Genomic DNA, 22457 nt, shown 5'->3' on the forward strand with positions numbered 1-22457 from the left:
TTGGTTCACTGGCTGAGCGTGGTGCTGACAACACCAAGTCAAGGGTTAAGACCCCCTTACCAGTCATCTTAAAAAAAAAAAAAAAAAGATCACATGGCCAAGGATTAGCAGAGAAGTAAAGCCTCCATTGTGAAAGAGAGATCAAAAAAACAAGTAGAAAAAAGGAACTCAGAGAACACAGACAAGGCAGAGTAAAAGAAAACATTTTTAAAAGCTCTGTAATTAGGGGCTGGCCAGTTAGCTCAGTTGGTTAGAGCACAGTACTATTGCTCCAAGGTCATGGGTTCGGATCCCCTGCCAGCTAGCTGCCAAAAAAAAAAAAAAAAAAAAAAACTATAATTAATAGCCTTTGAGAGATAAAGAATTATTTCTACAAAAAAAAAAAAAAAAGGAACAGAATAAGAAAGATTGTCTGTAAATTAAATTTATGAATGACAGCCAAAATAAAAATGGAGAGGGGCTATAAAATATAGTTGAGGGAATCTTCCAGAATATAAAATAAAAAGACCAAGAAATGAAACACAGGTGGTAAAAGATAATACAATTAGAATGTTAGTACAGCAGGTCCCAAATCCAGTTAGCAGGAGCCTCAGAAAGGGAAAACAGGGGAGAAAATTGTAAAAGAAATAATATGTTTCTCAGAATTGAAGTACGGGAATCTCCAGATTGAAAAGGGTCCACTGAGTGTCCAGCATGATGAATGAAAAACGAAACAAAACAAAACGTATCAAGATACATTAAAACATCAGGGAAAAAGAGAAGATCCTACAAGCTGCCAGAGAGAAACGGAATGACAAAGAAGATCCCATCACGTAAATGGGCTGGCTGGTCAGCTCAGCCGGTTAACAGTACGGTTAGGGGTTCGGATCCCTGTACTGGCCAGCCACCAAAAACAACCGAACAAAAGCTCACGTAGGAAGAACTGGGGATGAAAATGGTGGCAGACTTCTAAGCCGCAACATTGGAGCTTAAAAGATAATGAGATAATGTCTTCAATGTTCTTGGAGATCTACAATCCTATTCCACGTAAACTTCAATCACGTGTGGAAGTAAGAAAAGACATTTTCAGCTGTGCAAAGGGTACAAAAAAGGCGCCCCTGCTGCACGTTTTTTGAGAAAGTTGCAGCAAAGAGAGAGTAAATGAAAAAAGAGGAATATACTGGATCTGGACAGTGAAGAAAAATGTTGAAGTTCCAGAATGACAATTTTGCCGTATACTTGGAAAAACACTGCTCCAAATTGTAGCTGGAGAATAGCAGATTCCTGTTGAAGGAGACACAAGGGAAAAACAATGAGTTTGAATATCTGGAAAATATTGTTAATAGGCAAGTGACAGTGATTTGGAGCGTTTATTTATCTTTGGCAGCTGGCCAGTAGGGGGATCCGAACCCGTGAGGTTGGAGTTACCAGCACCGTGCTTTCCCGAGTGAGCTTACCAGCCAGCCCATGCAGCATTTAGAAAAAAAGAGTTATGGAAAACTATACCTAATTTTAAAAAGGCAATTAAAAACTCTAAGAAAAAATATACAAAGGATGTATGCATTACTTGGTTCAGCAGTAAACAATAATTGCATGGATAAAATGTTGATTTAAACTATTGATTTAAGCAAATTTTCTAATATAAGTATGCAGGGGTATGTGGTTGGGGGGTGTTAGTGAGATAGTGTTAAATTCTCTTCGACCATGGTGGGAAGATAGTAATGTCCAAAACCGCTTTCTAAGAAGAGAAAAACCAATAATTTTTAAAATATGGAGGTAGATACCAGGGCAAAGAGCTAAAAAGGCTAAAGAGTTGAAGATGGAAACTGTAGGGAGTAACAGAGAAGGAGATGGTGGGAAGGAAAAAAAGGTGGGATGGAGACTGGTGATCTCCATTACAAGCCTTTCAGTACTATCTGAGGTTTTAAAAAACAGCTTTATTTAGATATAATTCATATACCATACAGTTCACCCACTTAAAGGGTACTAGCCAGTGGTTTTCAATAGAGTCACAGAGCTGTGCAATCATCACCAGAGCCTCAATTTAGAACATTTTGTCCCCCCACCAGAGAAACCCATTAACAATTCCCCATTCTCTGCCTCCTCTTGGTTCTGAATGAATCCTTACATTCTTGGCTCCCATGAAATTAGATTGATGGTTGCTTGGGGGATAGGGGGTGGGGGTGGTGAATGGACCCTTCTGCCCTAAGCAACCATCTGTCTAATTTCTGCCAACTTTATATATAATTTTTCCAAAGTGGAAATGAATGTCCACCCAATAGAGTAATGCATGCTCCATTTGTTGCAATATATAAATTTGTATAATTAATGTAATTTTTATTTCTGGTAAAGATGCACATACTTACTGTGATTTACATAAGGACAATAGACAATAAACGAATTTTCTTATACTGTTTCTTTCTCATAAGAAAAATTTAAAAATTATTACTCTAAGTGTTAGGAGAGCTTCAAGCCTAAAATATGGAATTTAACCAACGGTTTCTCAGAACATTGTAACTATACTTTTAGCAGAAAAATGCACTTGTATAATGAATGTCTACTCTATTTTAAGAGTTATTTGCTAAAACTAAAGAGTGCTTGCTATGCATAGTAACTAGTTACTATCTTTTCTTCTCAGCACTATTGGGGAGTTGGGAAAAGGGCTTTCTTTTTGTCCTTAATTTTTATAGATTGAAACTTCAAACAAGTAATGCAGAAATTTTATTAAATAAATGAAATCTTAGGGAGAGAGTAGGATCACTTTATAAATTTTGTACAGTTTTTCTGTACAGTTTTCCTTTGAAATATGTTTGGGTATCACTTATTTGTATATCAGATAAACTGAGAAGTCATAGAACTATATTTCTAATTTCTTCCTATCCACCATCCTATAATCAAGTATAGGAAACATTTTCCTACACTACAATACATGAAAAGACAATTCTGCAGTGTCTTAATAGGTAGTCAATAAAAAGTCACTGGAGAGGGGAGGAGCAGCTTTTGACAAAGAGATGTCTTTGTAGCCTGATTTTGTAGTCTTCTGAAACTATATTCATTGAAGTAAACTTAATATCCATTAAACTCAGTCATTTAAAGTATGCGTTTGATGAGTTTTGACATAGGTATTCAGTCATGTGACCACCACTACAACCAAGGTGGGGTTTTTTTTGTTTTTTTTAAAGATGACTGGTAAGGGGATCTTAACCCTTGACTTGGTGTTGTCAGCACCACGCTCTCCCAAGTGAGTGAACCGGCCATCGCTATATAGGGATCCGAACCCGTGGCCTTCGTGTCATCAGCATGGCACTCTCCCGAGTGAGCCACGGGCCGACCCTCTTACCTTAGCCATTGGCCATTACTGGTTTACTTTCTGTAACTGTAGTTTGGTTTTTTTCTAGAATTACCATATAAGTGGAGCTGTACAGTTTGTATTCTTGTGTATACGTTTTCTTTCCCTCAGTACAATACTTCTGAGATCCATCCATGTTGCATGCCATCTGTAGTTTCCTTTTATTGCTGAATTGTATTCTATTTTGTAAATGTATCACAGTTTTATTATCCATTCATAAGTTGATGGACATTTGAGTTATTTCCAGTTTGGAACATCAGATGTAAAGTTGCTATGGACATTTGCAGACAGGTGTTTGTGAGGACATATGTTTTTATTTCTCTTGGGAACCTCTGAATCGTATGGTTAAGAATATGCTTAGGCAGGAGGGGTCGGGTGTATAGGAGGTGAGAATATGCTTAAATTTGGAAACTGCCTGTTTTCCAAAATAACAACCATTTTGCATTGCCATAAACACTGTGGCACCGTGCTCCACATGCAGGTTAAGTGTTAGTTTTTAATTTTTGACATTATTATGATGTGTCATATTGTCTCATTGTAGTGTTAATTTGCATTTCCCTAAAGACTAATGAAGTTGAACATTTTTTTTCATTGGTTTTAGGTAATTTATCTTCTTTGGTGAAGATATTTGAAGCTTCTGATCAAACCTTTTGTCATTTAAAAAACTGATTTATTTTTCTTTCTTTATAAAATTGTTAGAATTTATTATATATTTTGGAGGCTTTATCAGATATATATTTTGCAATATTTTCTTTCTTGGTGATTTGCCTTTTCATTTTCTTACTGGTATCTTTCAAAGAGCAAAGCTTATTTTTTTATCAAAGCCTCTTTTTATCAGATATTTTCTTTTATGGTTTATGCTTTTTCTGTCCCATCTAAGATACTTTTTGTCCCGCGCTACCGTCTCGCCAGCAAGAACGACGCGGCACACAAAGGATCCTTCTGCAGATCAGCTTTAATGCATCTTGAGAGGGAGAGCATAAGCTTGCCAAAAATGGAGACCCCGAGCGAGGGAACCCGCGCCCTTTATATAGAGACTGCTCCTCGCCTAGGACGTGCTCCTACCTTATTGGTGGCTGCCTAATCGGCCCAGGCGTGTTACCGAGCAGCCCTGCCCTCCACCGGAAATCAGCGCCATCTTGTAATGGCGATTTCGGGCAGCTCCTCACAACTTTTGCCGAACCTGAGATCACAGCAATTTTCTCCTACCCTTCCTTTTACTGGTTTTATAATTTTAGCTCTAATAGTTAGCTCTATGGTTGTTTTTGAGTTAATTTATTATATGGTGTGAGGAAAGGATCAAAGTTCATTTTCTTCCACATAAATATCCAGTATGGTCAGCACCATTTGTTAGTTCCGTTATTTCTTTCTAGTTTAATTACATTGTGGTTAGAGAATATATTTTGTATGATTTTAGTCATCTTACATCTATTGAGATCAGTTTTATGACTTGAATATGGTCTATCATGATAAAAGTTCCTTGTGCACTTGAAAAGAACGTGTAGTACTGTGGCTGGATGTGAGGTGGGGGTGTGAGTTTTTACTGATAGTGTAGTTCTGGTCTTCTATAATGTTATTGATTTTTGTTTGTTTTATCAATTACTGATATAGGAGTGTTGAAATCACTAACCACAATTGCAGATGTGTCTATTTTCTTTCTATTTCTAACAGTTTTGCTTCATGTACTTTGAATTATTAGATGCATACCCATTTGGGCTGGTTATGTCTTCTTAATAAATTGATTCCTTTATCATTATGAAATATTCCTTGTTCTGAAGTCTGCTTTGTGTGATGTAAATGTAACCTCTCTCATTCTCTTTTTCTTAGGATTGCACAATACATATCTACTTCTTTCTTTATATTTAAATCAGGTTTCTTATAGACATAGTTGGCTCCTGCTTTTTTATCTAAACTGACTGACAATCTTTGCCTTTTAATTGGCATGTTTAGACTATTTATATTTAATATAATTGATATGATTCACATTAAATCTACTATCTTGCTATTTGTGTTCTACTTAAACTATCTCCTCTGTTTCTCTTTCCCCTTTTTCTGCCATGTTTTGAATTGAAAATGTTTCAAAATTCCATTTCCCTAAAATTGACTTATTAGTTAGACATACTTTTATTTTTTATTGATTGCTTTAGGGCAGCAGTTCCCAAAGTGCATTCAGGGATCTATGAGATCCTTTCAGATGGTTTGTCATGTGAGAACTATTTTCGTGATATTAACATTTGGCCTTTATACATTCATTCTCTCATCAGTGTAGAGTGGAGTAAAATGTATAGTGGATTTTGCCTGAGGCTACATGACATGTACTTTTGTAAAAGATTACACATACAGCAGAGAATCTAGTTGTCATTTTCAAAGCCAGACATTACAGAGATTTGGAAAAATATAAAACAGTGCCATTCTCTTCAATATTGGCTTGGATAAGAAAATTATTTCTCACAGAAATGTTATTTTATGTTGTGTATGTTAACTAGTAATGGCTTTTCAATATGTTTCATTAATTAACAGATATTTACAGATTTCTCAGTGTATTAGCATCCTAGGGCTTCCATAACAAAACACAACTGGGTGGCTTAAAACAACAGAAATTTTTTCTCTTAAGTTATGGAGTCTAGAAGTCTGGAATCCAGGTTTTTGGACAGTTGGTTCCTTTTGGAGGTTCTTAGGGAGGACCTGTTCCATGCCTCTCTCACGGCTTTTGGTGGTTGCTGGTGAACTTTGGCATTCTTATGTTTGGAGCTGCATCACTACAATCTCTGCCTGTTTTCACATGGTGCTCTACTTATATGTCTCTGTATCATTCAGTTCTCCTTTTTACGACCCCAGTCATATTGGATTAAGGGTTCACTCCACACCAGTATGTGCTCACCCTAACTAATTACATCTGCAATGACCTTATTTCCAAATAAGGCCATATTCTGAGGTCTGTGAAGTAAGTACATGAATTTTGGGGGACAGTATTTGACCCAGTACATTCAGCACTCAGTTTTAATTTCTAACAGTAAATAGTGATAGATATAACCCACATAAACAAAAGCTCTTTGGGGTGTTCAAACATTTTAAAATTGTATAAAGGGTCCTAGATCAAAAAGTTTCAAAACCTGTGCTCTAGGGTTACAATATATTTCTTTAATTTAAAATAGTGTATCTTACATTATATCACTTTACATATAGCATAAAGCCTTAAAACAATATACTTCCCTTATCTTTTTTTTTTTTTTTTTTTGGTGTCATTGTCATATCTCTTTCTGTATATGTTATTACTCGACAAGACACATTACTTTTTATTTTATCATCATGACCACACTGTAACCAACAGAGCTAACTGGCCAGCCCTCATCTTTTAAAGAGATTAAAAATTAGAAAAACCTATGATTTTTGTTGGGTGTAGAATTCTAGGTTGAGATTTTCTTTCAGTTCTTAAGGATATCTCCATTGTCTTCTGGCTTGCACAGTTTAGACAATATATCTGCTGTCACTCTTGTAGTTCCTCTGCCTTTTTTCTGTTTTTTAAGATTTTCTATCACTGGATTACAACAATTTACTTAACATGGGATTCATTGTGATTTTTGTATATTTACTCTGCTTAGGACTCATTAATTTTTTTAGATCTGTGTGTTTACAGTTTCCATCACATTTGGAAAAACTTCAGCCATTGTATCTTCAAGTATTTTTTGTCCCTTTATTTTCTTTCTGTGACTCTAATTACGTGTGTGTTGAGATTGTCCCAAAGGTCACTGAGACTCTGTTCTTTCCCATTTCCCCCAACTTTTTGTTTCTCTTGTCTGCTTACTTATCTTTCAAAACGCAGCCCATAAATCATGGCCTTTATTAAACCACCCCCAAAATACCCTCTGTCCAGATTGAAATGATCACCCCTTTCTACCCCTGCACATGATATTCAATTAAGCAGAAGTCCTCAAATATTGAGTGTCTCACTAAATGCTGGCTCAGAGAGGCAAAATATAATTGACTTGAACGTCATTCTTTTTTCAAAATACGTCAGTACATTGGCAAGTCAACTGATTTGTCTAAAAATTATTTAGGCAATAGATGCATTTTTTGACCTCATGTTCAACACGAAAAAGGAATAAATTTAAAGTCAGAGTCTCATATGGAAGCATATATTTATGCTTGCATAAAAAATTATTGTACTGTTACACTGTGAACCCTTGATCAAAACAAAACAGAACAAAATGAAAAAGACCTGCTACTGAAATTGTGTTTTAAAGCAATTTACCTGGCCTGCAAACCTGCTACTAGGATCAGTTGAAATAAGGACACCATCTTTATCCTTTTGAAATCCATTGTGAGACCAAAATACCAGGTCAAAAGTAAATGTCTTCACATGCTCTGGATTCTTAGGGTCCTGTATAGTGGTAGTAGTCCTGGAATGCATGGAAATTACACATTTGCTTCCAGAATTCTTCTCTCCCTATAGTCATATTACAAATTCAGAGTCAATCATTTTAGTTTTTCTGTTATCCAAGTTAGTTGTTTTGCAAGTCTTTATACCTAGTAAAAAATTAAGCCAGAAGCTTACCATTCATTATTTGTTCTCTAATTGTTTAACTCGTAGCAGCTGTTGCTAAGATAAGCAGTTGCTCCTATACTACATGAGAATTTTTGAAAGGCTTGTCTCTGGTCATATTAACTTTTGGAGAATAGCTGGCACTCTAACACCCAACTAAACTAATAGCAATATGAAGCAGTGGAGAGATCAATTTCCAGTATAATTGTCCTATTCCCCAGTGAAACTAGTGAAAAATTATCAATGAAAAAATGAAAATGAAAAAACCACTTAAAGCCTCTGGACATGTTCTAAGGGCAAACAGCAAAGGAAGAAATATCTATTTAAAAAAACCCTACCAAAGTCAGTAAGAGATGTGTGTGGTATTTGAAACAAGACCGTTCCCTACCTCTCCCCTGCCAGCTCAGCAATGTAGACTCCACTCTAGATTGCTAGGTCAAGAACATAGAGCTCCTTCTCTGCTCCAGATCCTAGTCAGAGGGCTTTCTTTCCAGGAGGATCAGGACAACAGCATTTCTCATCCTGACTCCATCTGTCTGTTACTGAGGCTGTGTCCTGGATTATCAGGGGACCTACTCTCCTGCCCAGCTCCCACTCATGGAACGGAGGCTCTACTTCGGTTTTAAGAGTACTGGAGTCCTGAGACAGCGGTTCCACACCAGGAGAGACAAGCTGAGAGAACCTTAGCCTCCTGCCCAAACTACCTGAATGCTCAGCTCCTAGAGCAGAGGTGTCACTCAGAGGACACCTTGCCACTGTCCACACATCCAACTCCAGAGCTCTGGTTTAAAGATTTTGCCTGGGGGGATAAACAGGCCATAAAACCCCTGGTGCCTAATATCTCTTCCCAGAGAAACTGACTTATCAGCAACATAGCTTGGAAAAGTTCAAGTCTAAGGGCCCTTCTCAGGAACAGTGCAGGTTATGATGAAAGGCAACTGGGAAGAGTCAAGATACAGTCAAGGTAATTGTATGCCCTCTAATTGCAGGGGAGAAATGGGGAATAACAGCTGGAAGGTACCCTCCTGGGATTAGGAAAAACATATCAAACACTGATCTCAGAAACTATTCCTTAAAAGAAAGCAGAATTTGAATTAATTTGGAAAGAAATTTATGCCCCAGGACATCGTCAAAAACAATACAGTAATCAGCAAGCAAATAGTAAAGTCTAACAGCTTGGGTATGGTCAAGGAAAGAGAGGAAGGGATATTTAACCAAAACTACTTTTATTCCACGGTGACTGGGGCATACCCAAAGCTGTGCCTCCCCCTAAAGAGCAACAGCAGCAAGGGGTGGGGAGTGGGGGTGGTAATAGACTTGAAGATAATCCAGCCAGTCAATAAATAAGCAAATAAAAATAACAAGCCACGAGAGGAGCGAGGACCAGTGCCCAGAGTTGCTACAATATCATATATAAAATGTCCAGTTTCTAATAAAAATTACAAGGCATGCAAAGAAACAGGAAAGCCTGATTCATACACTGCACTGGGGAAAAAGCAAGAAACAAAAACTGTCTGTGAGAGTGGCCAAATACTGGATTTATCAGAAATAGACTTTAAAGTAGCCATTATAAATATATTCAAAAAACTAAAGGAAACTATGATTGAAGAAGAAAAGGATAATACTAAGTAAAAAGGAATACTATGAACAAATAAACACCAATGAATTACATAACTTAGGTAAAATGGACAAATTTCTAGAAAGACAAACTACTGAAACGGACTCAAGTAAAAATAACAATTTAAATGGACCTATAACAAGTGAAGCGATTGAAGTAGTGAACAAACAAAAACTACCCACAAAGAAACACCTGCATACTTCTGAATTTTACCAAACATTTAAAGAAAAAGTAATTATCAATTCTTCACAAACTCTTTCAATAATAGAAGAGGGAACACTCCCCAAATGATTTTATGAAGCCAGCATTACTCTGATACTGAATTCAGATAGATATCACAAGAAAATAAAACTACAGGCCATATATCTCTTATGAATATGGATGCAAAATCCTCAACAAAATACTCTCAAACTGAATCTACCAACACATAGACAATTATACATTGTGACCAAATGGGATTTATCCTGGTGACACAACGTTGGTTCAACATGTGAAAATTATTGTATGGACAATTAATGTTTTTTGTTTTCTATATTTAATGATGCTTTGAACATCTTGGGACCTGGAAAGACACCTCCCAAGGCTATCAAATTCCTACAGATAGTAAACAAATGGCCTCTCATATGCCAACCAACCAACCCAAAACCCATATCCCCAATCACCTCCTTTATTATTTATTCATGTATTTATACACCAAGCCATTATTTCCCCCCCTCCTAAATTATCCCAATGCCCGGTACGAGACAACTAAGACCACTCTTACAGCCCAGAGCCCACCAAAATTATTCATATGATCCAATCCTAAACTTGCTCAAACTTGCCTACCCTGCCTTGCCCACTCCTTCCATCAGAAACTACAATAAAGGCTCCGGGTCATGCTTTCTCCTTTGTTCCTTCTGCCCAATCTTGGTACTTAACCATGTGGCATGGTATGGCATGGCTCCTTCTCTAGGGAACTGTGAGGCAGTTGTCTGTGTCTGTCACCTTACCACATATAATTACAACAAATACCAAGGGCATTTTAAAATAATGACTTAATATCATATCAAAGAATAAAAAGCAAAATCACATCTCAATAGATGTGGAAAATGCATTTGACAGAATTCAACACCCTTTCATGACTAGAAATAGAATGGAATTCATCACCCTTTCAAACTAAAAATAGCATGGAATTTCCTCAATCTGATAAAGGGCATTAATAAAAACCCCACAGCTTACCTGTACAAAATAGTCAAGACTGAATGTTATTCCACTTATCAGGAACAAGACAAGCATTTCTATTCTTGACACTTCTATTCAACACTGTACTGGAGATTCTAGCCAGGGCAATTAGGTAAGATAAAGAAATAAAGGGCACCCAGTCGAGAAAGAAGTAAAACTATCTCTATTTGGAGATGATATGATCTCATATATAGACAATCCTAAGGAATCCATTAAAAAAAACCCGTTAAAACTGATACATAAGTTCAGTAAGGTTGCAGAATACAATATCAATATACAAAAATCAACTATTTCTAAACACTAGAAATGATCTGAAAATGAAATTGGGAAAACAATTCCATTTCTAATAGCATCAAAAGAATAAAATTACGAATAGCTAACAAAAGTGCAAAACATACTGTTTTATAACGGAAACATACTGTTTTCATAACGAAGTATAAAACCTTGTTGAAACAAACTAAAGAAGGTCTAAAAACTGGAAAAATGTCCTATGTTCATGCAACATAAGACTTTACATTGTTTAGGGCTGGCTGGGTACTCAGTTGGTTAGAGTGGAGTATTAATAACAACAAGGTCAAGGGTTCAGATCTTCGTACCAGCCAGTTGCCCCCCCCCCAAAAAGTTTAGACAGCAATACTCTCCACATTGATGTACAAATTCATTGCAATCCCTATCAAAACTCTACCTGACTTCTTTGTAGAAATTGACAGAAGCCCAGAATAGCCAAAATAATCTTAAAAGAAAAAAGAACTAAAACTTCCTGATCTCACAATTTACTACAAACCAACAGTAACCAAGGCAGTGTGGTACCAGCACAAGGACATACAGGTTAATGTAACAGAATTGAGAGCCGAGAAATAAACCCAGACACCTATGGTCAACTAATTTTGCACAATTCTACCAAAACCATCCTACAGGGAAAGAATGGTGCTGGGAAAACTGGATAGCCACATGCAAAAGTATTGAAGTTAAACCCTTACCTCATAACATATACAATAATTATCTCAGAATAGTTCAAAAAGCTAAATATCAGAGCTGAAACTATAAAACCCTTAGAGGAAAATACAGGAGTAAATCTTCATGACCTTCCTTGGATTGGGTAAAGGATTATTAGATGACACCAAAACACAAAATAAATTGGACTTCATTAGAATTAAAAATGTTTTGCTGCAAAGGACACTATCAAGAATGTGAAAAGACAATTCACAGAATGGGAAGAAAAACTGTAAATCATGTATCTGGTAAGGAATTGTATCCACCATATGTAGGATCAGCTCAACAATAAAGACAAATCCTAAAAAATAAAGGCTCTGAGCAGACATTTCTCCAAGAAAGATATACAAATGGGCATTAAGCACATCATGAAGATGCCTGCCATTAGTCATTAGAGAAATGCAAATCAGAACCATGAGATACCACTTTACATCAACTAGGATGGCTATAATCAAAGTTCAGGTAAGCAAGCGTTGGCAAGGATGTGAAGAAATCAAACCCTCATACACTGCTGGTGATGTAAAATGAGGCAGCAGCTGCTTTGGAAAATAATCTGGCAGTTTCTCAAATGATAAAACAGAGTCACTATATGGCTCAGCTATCCCATGCCTAGGTATATAACCAAGAACAATGAAAACATATGTCCACACAAAAATTTATACCCAAATGTTTAAAGCAGGATTATTCGTAATAGCCAAAAAAAAGAAAACCCAAATGTCCATCAACTGATGGTGAATGGGTAAGCAAAATCTGGTATATCCATGCAATGGAACACTTAATATTATTAAGCCGTAAAGAATGAAATTTTGATATGTGCTAAAACATGGATGAACCTTGAAAACATTATGCAAAGTAAAAGAAGCCAGCCACAAAACAGTATATATTATTCCATTAGTAAGAAATGTCCAGAATAAGGAAATTTGTGAAGAGTAGATTAGTGATTGCTTAGACTGGAATAGGGAGAATGACAGCTAGAGTACAGATTTTTTTTTTTTTTAAAAGATGACTGGTAAGGGGATCTAACCCTTGACTTGGTGTTGTCAGCACCACGCTCTTCCAAGTGAGCTAACTGGCCATCCCTATATGGGATCCGAACCTGTGGCCTTGGTGTTATCAGCACCACACTCCCGAGTGAGCCACAGGCCAGCCCCCAGAGATTTCTTTTTTGAGGTGATAAAATGTTCTATAATTGACTGTGGTGATGGTTGTACGTCTGTGAATACACTAAAAATCAATGAATTGTACATTTTGAATTGCACTATCTCAATAAAGTTGTTTAAAAGAGATTTAATGCCTAATCCATAAATTAAACTTTATCGTTATTATGTATAGGAAAAAACATGGTATATATAGCATTTGGTGTTCTCCATGGTTTCAGAATGTATCCCCTGCAGGAAAGGGGAGGGGCGAGGGGGGGTGGAGTTCAAATATCTCTCGAATCCATCCTCTTTCCTCCTTGCTATTCTAGTCTAAGCTAATCAACTTTGTGCTAAACTTGAATGCAGTCTTTTCATAAATGGAGCCTAAAGTTTCTGTAAATACATAAATGTTTTAGTGCCCACTCCTACAAATCCTTTTCATTAGCTGTTTAAAATCACAGTACTCTAGCAATATTAGAGGCCAGTAAAAAGAGATCCACCAGATTAAGCACTTTCAGCGTTGTTGAAGGGTTAGGTTATAAAATAGATTTGTTTTCTCACTGATTTTTGAGCCAAAACAATTTACTGTTCACAAGTTGATTCTTTGACATTTTTTGATCAGTTGCCTAAGAAACCATGCCACTTTAGAAGCTTCAAATAGATGTTACACTCTACTTATAGATATAACTAGAGTTATCTTATAGATACCTGGCTGCCGAAATATTTTCCACAGTGTAGATGAGTGTAAAAGCATAGGACAGAACTGATACCAACTGAAAATGTGCAAAACAAAACTAACGGAGAGAAAAAGCAAGTTGCAGAAGTGGGGAAGACCTCATACAAGGTCATCATTACGTTGTATTCAGGAGCAGTTATTGTCAAATAAGCTTTTGCATATTATTCTGTCTAGTATGTCCTTATCGTAATTTCATTGATCCTTTATAGTCATCGCATATGCTTCTATCTAATAGCCTTCAAGGTCTGTCCAGGCAGAATTAAGTATATTTTCTCTGGGAATATTATTTACCTAACTGTTATGACGGTAAAAACCTTACTTAATACAAGATTTTTTAGTTAACTTACATTAAGACTGTAAGCTGCTGAAGAATAAAGGATTTTCCTTTGTGTCTTCAGTATTTGATACACAGCAGACAGTTAAATTTGCTAAATGGGTCAATTGTTCAGAATTACCTTAAAATTCAACCAATGCATTAGATATACAGTTGCTACAAGGTCCTAGAATAAGTACATCATGTATTATCCCGAGATGTTGTAGCAACACATTTTAATGAGCAGTGTTTTTATAAAAAGCTATATAAAATATATTTATACATAAATTCATTTAAAATTGTATATTTCATTTAGGGTTCATGATCTATTTTTATGGGGGGGGGGGGGGAAGTACATTAAAAACAGGTACCACACATCTATATTCCCCAAACTGCACTGGTTAGAAAATTATTAACTTGACAGTACATTTCTCTTGTGAATTTTTTTATTGTGCTACTTGGGCAAAAGAATAAAATTAAGTGTTTACTAAATTATGTTTAGATCTTTAAATTATTCATTTAACAAGTTCATTTAAATAAGTTTAATATTCCATAAATGACAAGCAGCTTAAATACAAGTTTGATAACTATCATTTAAAAATTAATAAAATCAAAGTCAGTTAAGTTTTCAACAACAAGCCAATGTAACATTTATCGCTCACCTGACTAAAAGGCCTCACTCGTACTGCTACTTTCACTGTGGACACTTCATGGGAATTTTCATCATTTTCTCATTATCCATATTGTTATTTGGTAGAAAAATAGTGTAGACAGCACTCTGCTATGCTTCACATTGAAAGCTTAGCCAACAAAAGCAGTTTGTTTCTAGATCAATTATTAAGGGTCCACTCATTACACACTATCAATTGCCTATTTATTTGTTGACTTTATAGCCTATATCAAGCATCATTATTTGATTGCACACAGTCATACTGTAGAGAACAGGGTATTTTTGTTTTTTCTTTTTCCACATCTACTCTCACTCTTCCCATCCTTAATAATCTGTGCCTGAGGTCCTGTGATATGCCAGTTTTAAAACCTGAATATATTAAGGGATTTCTGTGACTCAGTAGCAAGCTCCTTCACAGCAAGAATATTATAAAATCTCATCAAACTTCTCCTATCAGTATTAGGCACACACAAGGTGCAGTGAATATCCATAAAACAGATTTATTATTTTACATTTCCCTTCTCAAATGCCTTTATGAGGTTGCTAGTGAGCAGTGAAGCGGTCAACCTAACCTGAATAATTAAGTCTCAATAATTAAGAGACTTAAAGATAAATAGCATTTAAACTTGCTGAACAAGAAATGCTAACATTGTGGTTAACCAATGCATTACTTGGAAAATTACTCATTTGAGGTAGATTACACAAAATTTGTGAAACCACAAAAAGGCAGCAAAATTACATGCCCATAATTCAATTTCAACATAGTAACAGCCAACCTCCCCAAAACATTATGATTAGAAATCTTAATCACAGAATCAAAGTGCATAAATTATAAAATAGCAATTAAAAAAAATCAATAGTTCGATCATCCTTAGTTTAAGATTGGCATATTTTAACTATAAAGAAAATGGGACCAAAGCCTGCTAGTATATAAAATCATTATTAAAACAGAAATCCCCTTTCAAAAATCTAACAGACACAAACTACTGTGAAGTATACAGTTTATTTAACATTCCAATGAGCCATATTTACATATTATATAAATGTATGATGTCTTAATATAAAATAAAAAAAACCGCCTGGACTAAAAGAATCACACTCCATATGGAGTTATTTTACTTACTGAGGACCTTCTATTTACAAAAATTTACAATAATTTATATAAATTATTTTCTTCCAAATTAGATGATTTTTAATAGTCCACACAATTTGATGACTTTACAAATAGTTATACATTAAAAATTTGAAGAAAAAAAAAATTACAGCATTTTTCTGCGTAAAACTTGCTTTGGAAAGGAAGACAGTTTCCTTCTGCTCCTTCCAACAGCTTTTGCTGCTGCTTCTGCAGTTTTTCTTGGTTTGCTCTTTACTCCATCAATTGGGCTTGCCAAGGGAGAAATCAGCTTAATTTTCACTGGAGGAGGTGACCAAGGACTTTCTTTTTCTGTGTTTCTGGGGGGAGGGAGAGAGATAAACAAGTAAGAATAACATATTTATCATAAATTTGGCTTCCCAACATTTTGAAGGAAACCTTAGGGATTACCTTGCCTAGTGATTTCATTCTATACAAGAGGTAATGGTTTCAAGAGAAGTAAAGTGAAGCTTTAAGTCATATAAACTTACTACAGGAAGAGTTAAGGTTTCACTTAAGGGAACTTTTCCTTTTTTGCTTTGGATATTTAACAACAATCATTGTTGGATTTTTCTTTAAATTTTTCACATGTATTAATAAAAAGTGCCAGTTACAAGGATGGGCCCACATACTAGCAGTCAGTCCATTGGATGAGAACCCAGCAGGCCCACATTGCACAGCAGAAATGGCAATTCTCAAACACCAGCAATTAGCAAATATGTACATAATTTCACAAACATGAAGGAGTTTTCCAAATATATACAAAGCCAATTTATATGCAAACTGTTATTATGATCAAGTCTCATTAAATCGGTTTTTAAAATAAGATAAAATAGATTAATTTGTGCTTTTATTAAATTCAACCATGCTCAGGAAAGCATGAACAAAATACTGTGTTGACAAACATAGCTGAAATGGCATAATTTTCCCATGGGATGAAATTTTATTACTATTAGTGAAATAATCACAGGACTTTTGCGTCTATAATTTTTTTTCCCACTAATAATTACCTATCTTTAGTAATGAGGTGAACTGTCCCCTTCGTTCTCCCACCCACTGCAAAAACAGAAAGCTCCACTGGGAACTAACCTACCTACCCTCACCCCTCTCCACGCTTCTAAAAAGGATGGACTTTCATGCTCTTTAGAGAAATCTACCTTCAGCAGTGAAATCTAACAATGTCAAAGAGCCACTGCTTTTAAATGTCCCGAAGAATTAGCCTTTTCTGATGAGCTTAATTTCCCTTTTTAAATTAAGAGTCTTTCAAATCTAATTTTGAGGGGCCAGCCTGTGGCTCACTAGGGAGAGTGCGGTGCTAATAACACCAAGGCCCCAGGTTCGGATCCCATATACGGATGGCCGGTTCGCTCACTGGGTGAGTGTGGTGCTGACCACACCAAGTCAAGGGTTAAGATCCCCTTACCGGTCATCTTTAGAAAAAAAAAAAAAAATCTAATTTTGAGAAACAAATGAATAAAAATTACAGAATAGAAAGTGATGCTTGCTTGCTTGCTTGTTTTGTTTTAGCAGTCCTCACTCTCTTCACTTTTTGCTTTTCCACAGTGTCTACTGATTTAGCATCTTCTTCCTACAGGTTAAGATTTTTAAAAGATAAATCTTATGCAATTAAACATTCAAAATCTAAATTAAAAAGTTCTATCCTGTGTCAAGACACATAGCCAAACACTACTAATGAATTCAAGCTCAACAAGTTCAAAGTTGACTCCTTTTCTTGTATTTTTTTGGTAGAAACCTTAATTATCTAGAACTGCTCTTTATTCTTCATTCCCACAATTCAACTCCAAGTCTTGTCAGTTTTATTTTTGAAAGTTTCCATTTGTTCACTGCCCTTCTGTTCTCATTGCCTCTCATCATCTTGTAAGGCTTAGGTCCCCAGAGACTATTTTTTCCTTCCCAAGATTCACCTTTCATTAAAACTACCTAGAACAGTGCACATGACTGCTTGCTAGTTCATGAACACGCCCCATCTGTCCGCCACTGCTGTGTTTCTGAGCCTTTCTTTGCATCTGCTAGTTTTCTCTGCTAGGAATGTCTGTTTCCTCTACCTTCTGTCTACAGAGGTACCTAGGTATACATTACTATTATCATGTTATGAAATAATTATTTGTTTTTACCTCTTCCATTAAGCTATGTATTTCAATTAAACTGTGGGCTCCTGAAAGATAATTTGCCTGAATTATTTTTGTGTAAGCCTTTGTAACGAACTCACGGTAGATAATTCAATAAATGTTCATGGATTAACATTTGCAAATATAAGGGTCTCACACTCAATCCCTGACTTATTTTTATTTTAGGGTAATGGGCTATTAGGTAGGTGATAGAATCAACTCTAAAACATAACCTAAGTGTGCCCTGTGAATAACACTCCAGGGGTTCAGGGGCTTTTATCTTAAACAAATATACCCAGATACTTCTGATGGGCATTTAAATTTAAAAAACGTTTCCTCTAACAGGTAATTTAAACTGTAGCTGTCTGGGCCGATCCCGTGGCGCACTCGGTAGCGTGCTGCGCTGGGAGCGCGGCGACGCTCCCGCCGCGGGTTTGGATCCTATATAGGAATGACCGGTGCACTCACTGGCTGAGTGCCAGTCACGAAAAAAGAAAAAAATAAAATAAAATAAACTGTAGCTGTCAGTAATATATCATCAGTAACATACCGCAGGTCTGTGTTAAAGGCAGGATCTCCAAAGGTGTGTTGACAAGACAGTGTTAGCTACCCATTTAAACTGAGTTTTAACTCACTAAAGAGGGCCACTTGCTCATTCAGAGTTGAGGGACTAGTGCAGTGGTTGTGCTGTGTGTGAGCTGTTTTTAGGCTGACCTTCATATTTCCATCATTCTCAGAATGTCGTCTCTCTGGTCTCTTAAGCCACTGGGTGATCTGACCATTCTCAGACTCCTCATCAGTCACGGCCACTCTGGTCTGCCTCTTCCTCCTCGAATAAACCACACTCAACCCTGCCTCCCCAGAGATATGACCCCACCCCATCACAGGATCTCTTTATTGTCTTCACAGACCTGCAATTATCTAGCTTATGATTTGTTGATATACTGATTGACTAGAATATTTTTGAGTCCACAGGAAGCACTCCATATTTCACAGAAAATGAAAAAATAAATGAATAAGCAAACCAGGTTAAAAAAAAAATCTTGGACTTTTAGTGTAAAATGGCTGTTATCTCTAAATAAGTTTATTTAGGAAACATTTACTTAAAAAATTAAATAAAATCAAGATAATTTTATCTAATAAAAACATTTATTCATTTTGAAAAAACAAAAAGTATGTCTAAACAAACATACAAATAAATCATGCATTCCTTACCGGTTCATCTACAAGCTTGGACATACTGGATGTGTTTTTTCTTCTGGTCCTCAATGCAGGTGAAGAGACAAATTGAGAAGATAAATCTGAAACTAATTTTTCCAGCTGTGTAGTAGCCTCTATTTTTTTAGCTAAAGAAAAGTTAAAAAAAAAGAAAAACACTGTGTTTACATCTTTTAATACATATATTTCAACAAAAAGCTTGGAACAAATGATGGATATTAGAAAGAAGCAAATATCCCCAAACCTGGAAAACACTGGCATTGTAACAATTATCCGTGTTAGAAGAGAGAAGTAACAGGAAAAATCCCAAAATCATTTGGGTAAACCAAATGTTTAGGAATATTGAATGCTTCAAACTAAATATGCTACAATATAAAGATAGGACTTAAAAGCAGGAACAAATTGTATTATTCCATTAATTTAATCCTTACTGCTCCTTAAACTTTCTAGGGAGGGAAAGCATTAATCCCATATATAACCTAAGCTAGTCTGCAACATAACTCCTACTTTTCCAGAGACAAGGTTTTTATTTTAAAGTAAATTCTTATTTACAAAGGCTTATTTTATTTACAAAAAAGAGACTCAAACCTTCCTTCCAGCCAGTTCATTCTGAGCTACTTGGTCCAGTCAAGGGGAACATTAGAAAATTTCATGTCACAAAAAGAAAAGTTAAGCAGAGAAAGTAATAATATAGAAAAATAGCTAACAGAAAGATATTCCGTGGTTTAGGGCTGGCTGGTTAGAGTGTAGCCTTACAACAGCACGGTTACGGGTCTGAATTCCCATGCCAGCCAGCTGCAAAAAATAAAATAAAAAATAAATAGAAGAATTGGTTTAAAACGTGTAATTAAAATCATTTACCACAGACTCATCTTGGATTTTTTGTTTGTTTTTACTATAGGGTCACCATCTTAATGGCAATTATCCAATCATGGAAGCAACACAGTGCAGTTTAACCAGTCTACCAGAGATTAAATCCCAGCTTCTGAATTTACGAGCTGTGAGACCAAAGGCAAGTTACTTAAAACTCTCTGTGCCTCAGTTTCTACTTGTATAAAATAGAATTAATAATAGTACCTATCTTAAAGTTATTGTAAGAATTAAAGGATTAGAACAATGTGTGGCATATGGTAAGTGCTTTATAGATATTTGCATTTGTTATGATGTTATAATTTCAAGAACATAATTTACAAACTCTTTAAAGAAAATTCTCAAATTATAGTTCAATGTTATTTCACCTAATTAGGACAGTCAAGAGTACTATCAAGAGCCAAATGCTGCTTTTAAAGCATATGATTCTTGACAAAAGAAAAAAAAAGGTCAGAAATAAATGTCATCTCTGCTCTCAGCTCATAAGTGGCAGAGATGACCAGTGGTATTGGTGGTAATTACCCCCTTTGGGTACTAAAAAAACCAGAAGAACAAATATATCTATACTCTTTCTATGAAAATGACACATTCTATAACTCTTTCTAGGCTACCTGGAACAACAGAGCTTCTTTGGCTTTCCCTCTTCAAAGGATTAAATAAGAAAATACAAAAATATACTATCATGTGCAAAAATGTTAAGCCTCTCCCATTCATTCCATAGCTTCTACAATAGCATGGATGAGACTTCATTACGCTGTTTGCATCTCAATTCTTCACTCATCTGTGTAAGCTTCCTGAGGGTTGTTTTAAAAGCCAGTGCTATGTAAGAATTAAGGAGTTCAAAGACCTGGGTTCAAACCCAGTAGTGTGCTGGTAAATGGCTCTTTGAAGAAAAACAAACAAAAAGCAGGTCTGATTTATAGCATTCACAGATTTCTGTAGCATAAATGTTGCCCCTGTGGCCAATTTCAAATGATGGCTTGCTCACAAAATTCTTGAATATTTAACAATTGGCTTTCATGAATGTAATAAATATATCTAGTATAGCCTCATGCATATAGTTGGCCCTTCTTGATATCTGCTGTTGAATAATGGAAACTGGTGAAAATCCCATGAAATGTGAAGCCTCACATTTTTTATCTAGTAAAACTTAACTAAATAAAATTCTAAGATACCTGTTTCTTTGACAGGTTTCAATTACACAGAGGACTGCCCGCCAGCCTTCTCTGCACCTCCCCCACCTGTCCTTAAAGGAGTTTTAAAAATACAATTTAAATAGGCACAAGGGACAGGAAGTATTTAAGAGTGTAGAAACTACAACTGAAGGGGCAAAGGAAGAAAGGAAACAAACTATCCTCTGGTGGTAACTGCTTTGTTAAAGTACTGAATACTCACAAGAATCCTTAAGGTAGGGATTATCACCTTTATTGTAAAGATGAGAAAACAGGATCAGAATGGTTAAATGATTCAGCTAGTAAAACTGGCAATAATGAAAGATTCCCATTACCAAGTTTCTTATCTCCGATCCTATCATCTCATACTGGACAGTGCCTATTTTTAGTACTAGAAAACCTGAAAATAATTCATATACCCAACAGAATGTTTAAGCAATCTGAGCACATTAGCGAGATGAAATGCCTCATGTGGACTCTATCAATGTGCAAAAAAAAAGAACATAAAATACAAAACCCATGTGCACTTAGGGTTTTCAAAAATATTTAAGAATATCTGAAAATGCTCATGAAATAAGCGGGGGGGGGGAGTGGAATATATACATATACATAGCTTAATATAGTTAGCTAAAAATCTCATACATTTTGCCATTTCTTTCTCCTCCATGCAAAGTACAGGTTCCTAACACCATGAAGAAACTGAATTATACAATACTACCAAAATCAAAGATCGAATACAAAATTCGGGGGGGGGGGGGGGTTGGAGAGGAGGATCCCCTGCAACTACAAGTCATTTTTAGAACAATCAATTGTATAGGGAGGGTCGCTTTCCTGGGCTCAGGCTACATGCCAGCCCGTGGCTCACTTGGGAGAGCGTGGTGCTGACAACACCAAGTCAAGGGTTAAGATCCTCTTACCAGTCATCTTTAAACAAACAAACAAACAAACAAACAAACAAGACAAATGGCTACATAAATGTAATATATTGTAAACAGGTTTTTGTATAGTGAATGTTTAAGATAAAAAATTTCAGTTTGCAGATTTTTAAATGGCTTTTCTTTCTCTTGGGTTTCCACAAGTCAGGAGGCAGCTATATGGGAGGTTCACTAATGCATTAAAAAAAGTTCATGTGGCAGTTTTTAAAAGTTTAAATAAATAAAACAATACTGTCATCTATTGTATTCATAAGAACCTGAACTGATTTGCTGAAATTCAAATTTTAAATCATAACTTAAGTAAACAACTATTTTGGTTACCTAACCACTATTACCTTACCATTATTACCTTTACAAGGAGTTACTCTAATGGGATCTACTCAAATACACCAGGTCTCAACCTTTTATTCACCATACATTAGCCTTTTTAGACATTTTTT

General features: G+C 35.9%; 2 protein-coding genes across 4 annotated transcripts in view; both read right to left on the reverse strand.

The window, feature by feature from the left end:
• Positions 1 to 15452, reverse strand: part of LOC134366506 (kinesin-like protein KIF28P) — a 49622-nt gene extending 34170 nt beyond the window's left edge. Inside the window, 3 exon segments of the mRNA XM_063082896.1 lie at positions 7581 to 7775; positions 14554 to 14597; positions 14600 to 15452. Of these exon segments, the coding sequence (XP_062938966.1) occupies positions 7581 to 7775; positions 14554 to 14597; positions 14600 to 14633 (273 nt within the window). The 5' untranslated portion in view covers positions 14634 to 15452.
• A 93-nt stretch (positions 15453 to 15545) lies between these two features.
• Positions 15546 to 22457, reverse strand: part of AHCTF1 (AT-hook containing transcription factor 1) — an 82109-nt gene continuing 75197 nt past the window's right edge. For 2 of the 3 annotated variants that reach the window (XM_063082891.1, XM_063082892.1), the window contains exons 34-36: positions 19038 to 19168; positions 17178 to 17281; positions 15546 to 16013 (exon numbers count right to left, since the gene is read on the reverse strand). In XM_063082891.1, coding sequence (XP_062938961.1) covers positions 15821 to 16013; positions 17178 to 17281; positions 19038 to 19168 — 428 coding nt within the window. In that variant the 3' untranslated portion in view covers positions 15546 to 15820. The remainder of the gene's footprint in view (positions 16014 to 17177; positions 17282 to 19037; positions 19169 to 22457) is intronic. The other variant, XM_063082893.1, reaches the window with a different exon arrangement.

Source organism: Cynocephalus volans, chromosome 18 (assembly GCF_027409185.1).
Source record: "Cynocephalus volans isolate mCynVol1 chromosome 18, mCynVol1.pri, whole genome shotgun sequence".
In the NCBI taxonomy this organism is placed as follows: domain Eukaryota; kingdom Metazoa; phylum Chordata; class Mammalia; order Dermoptera; family Cynocephalidae; genus Cynocephalus; species Cynocephalus volans.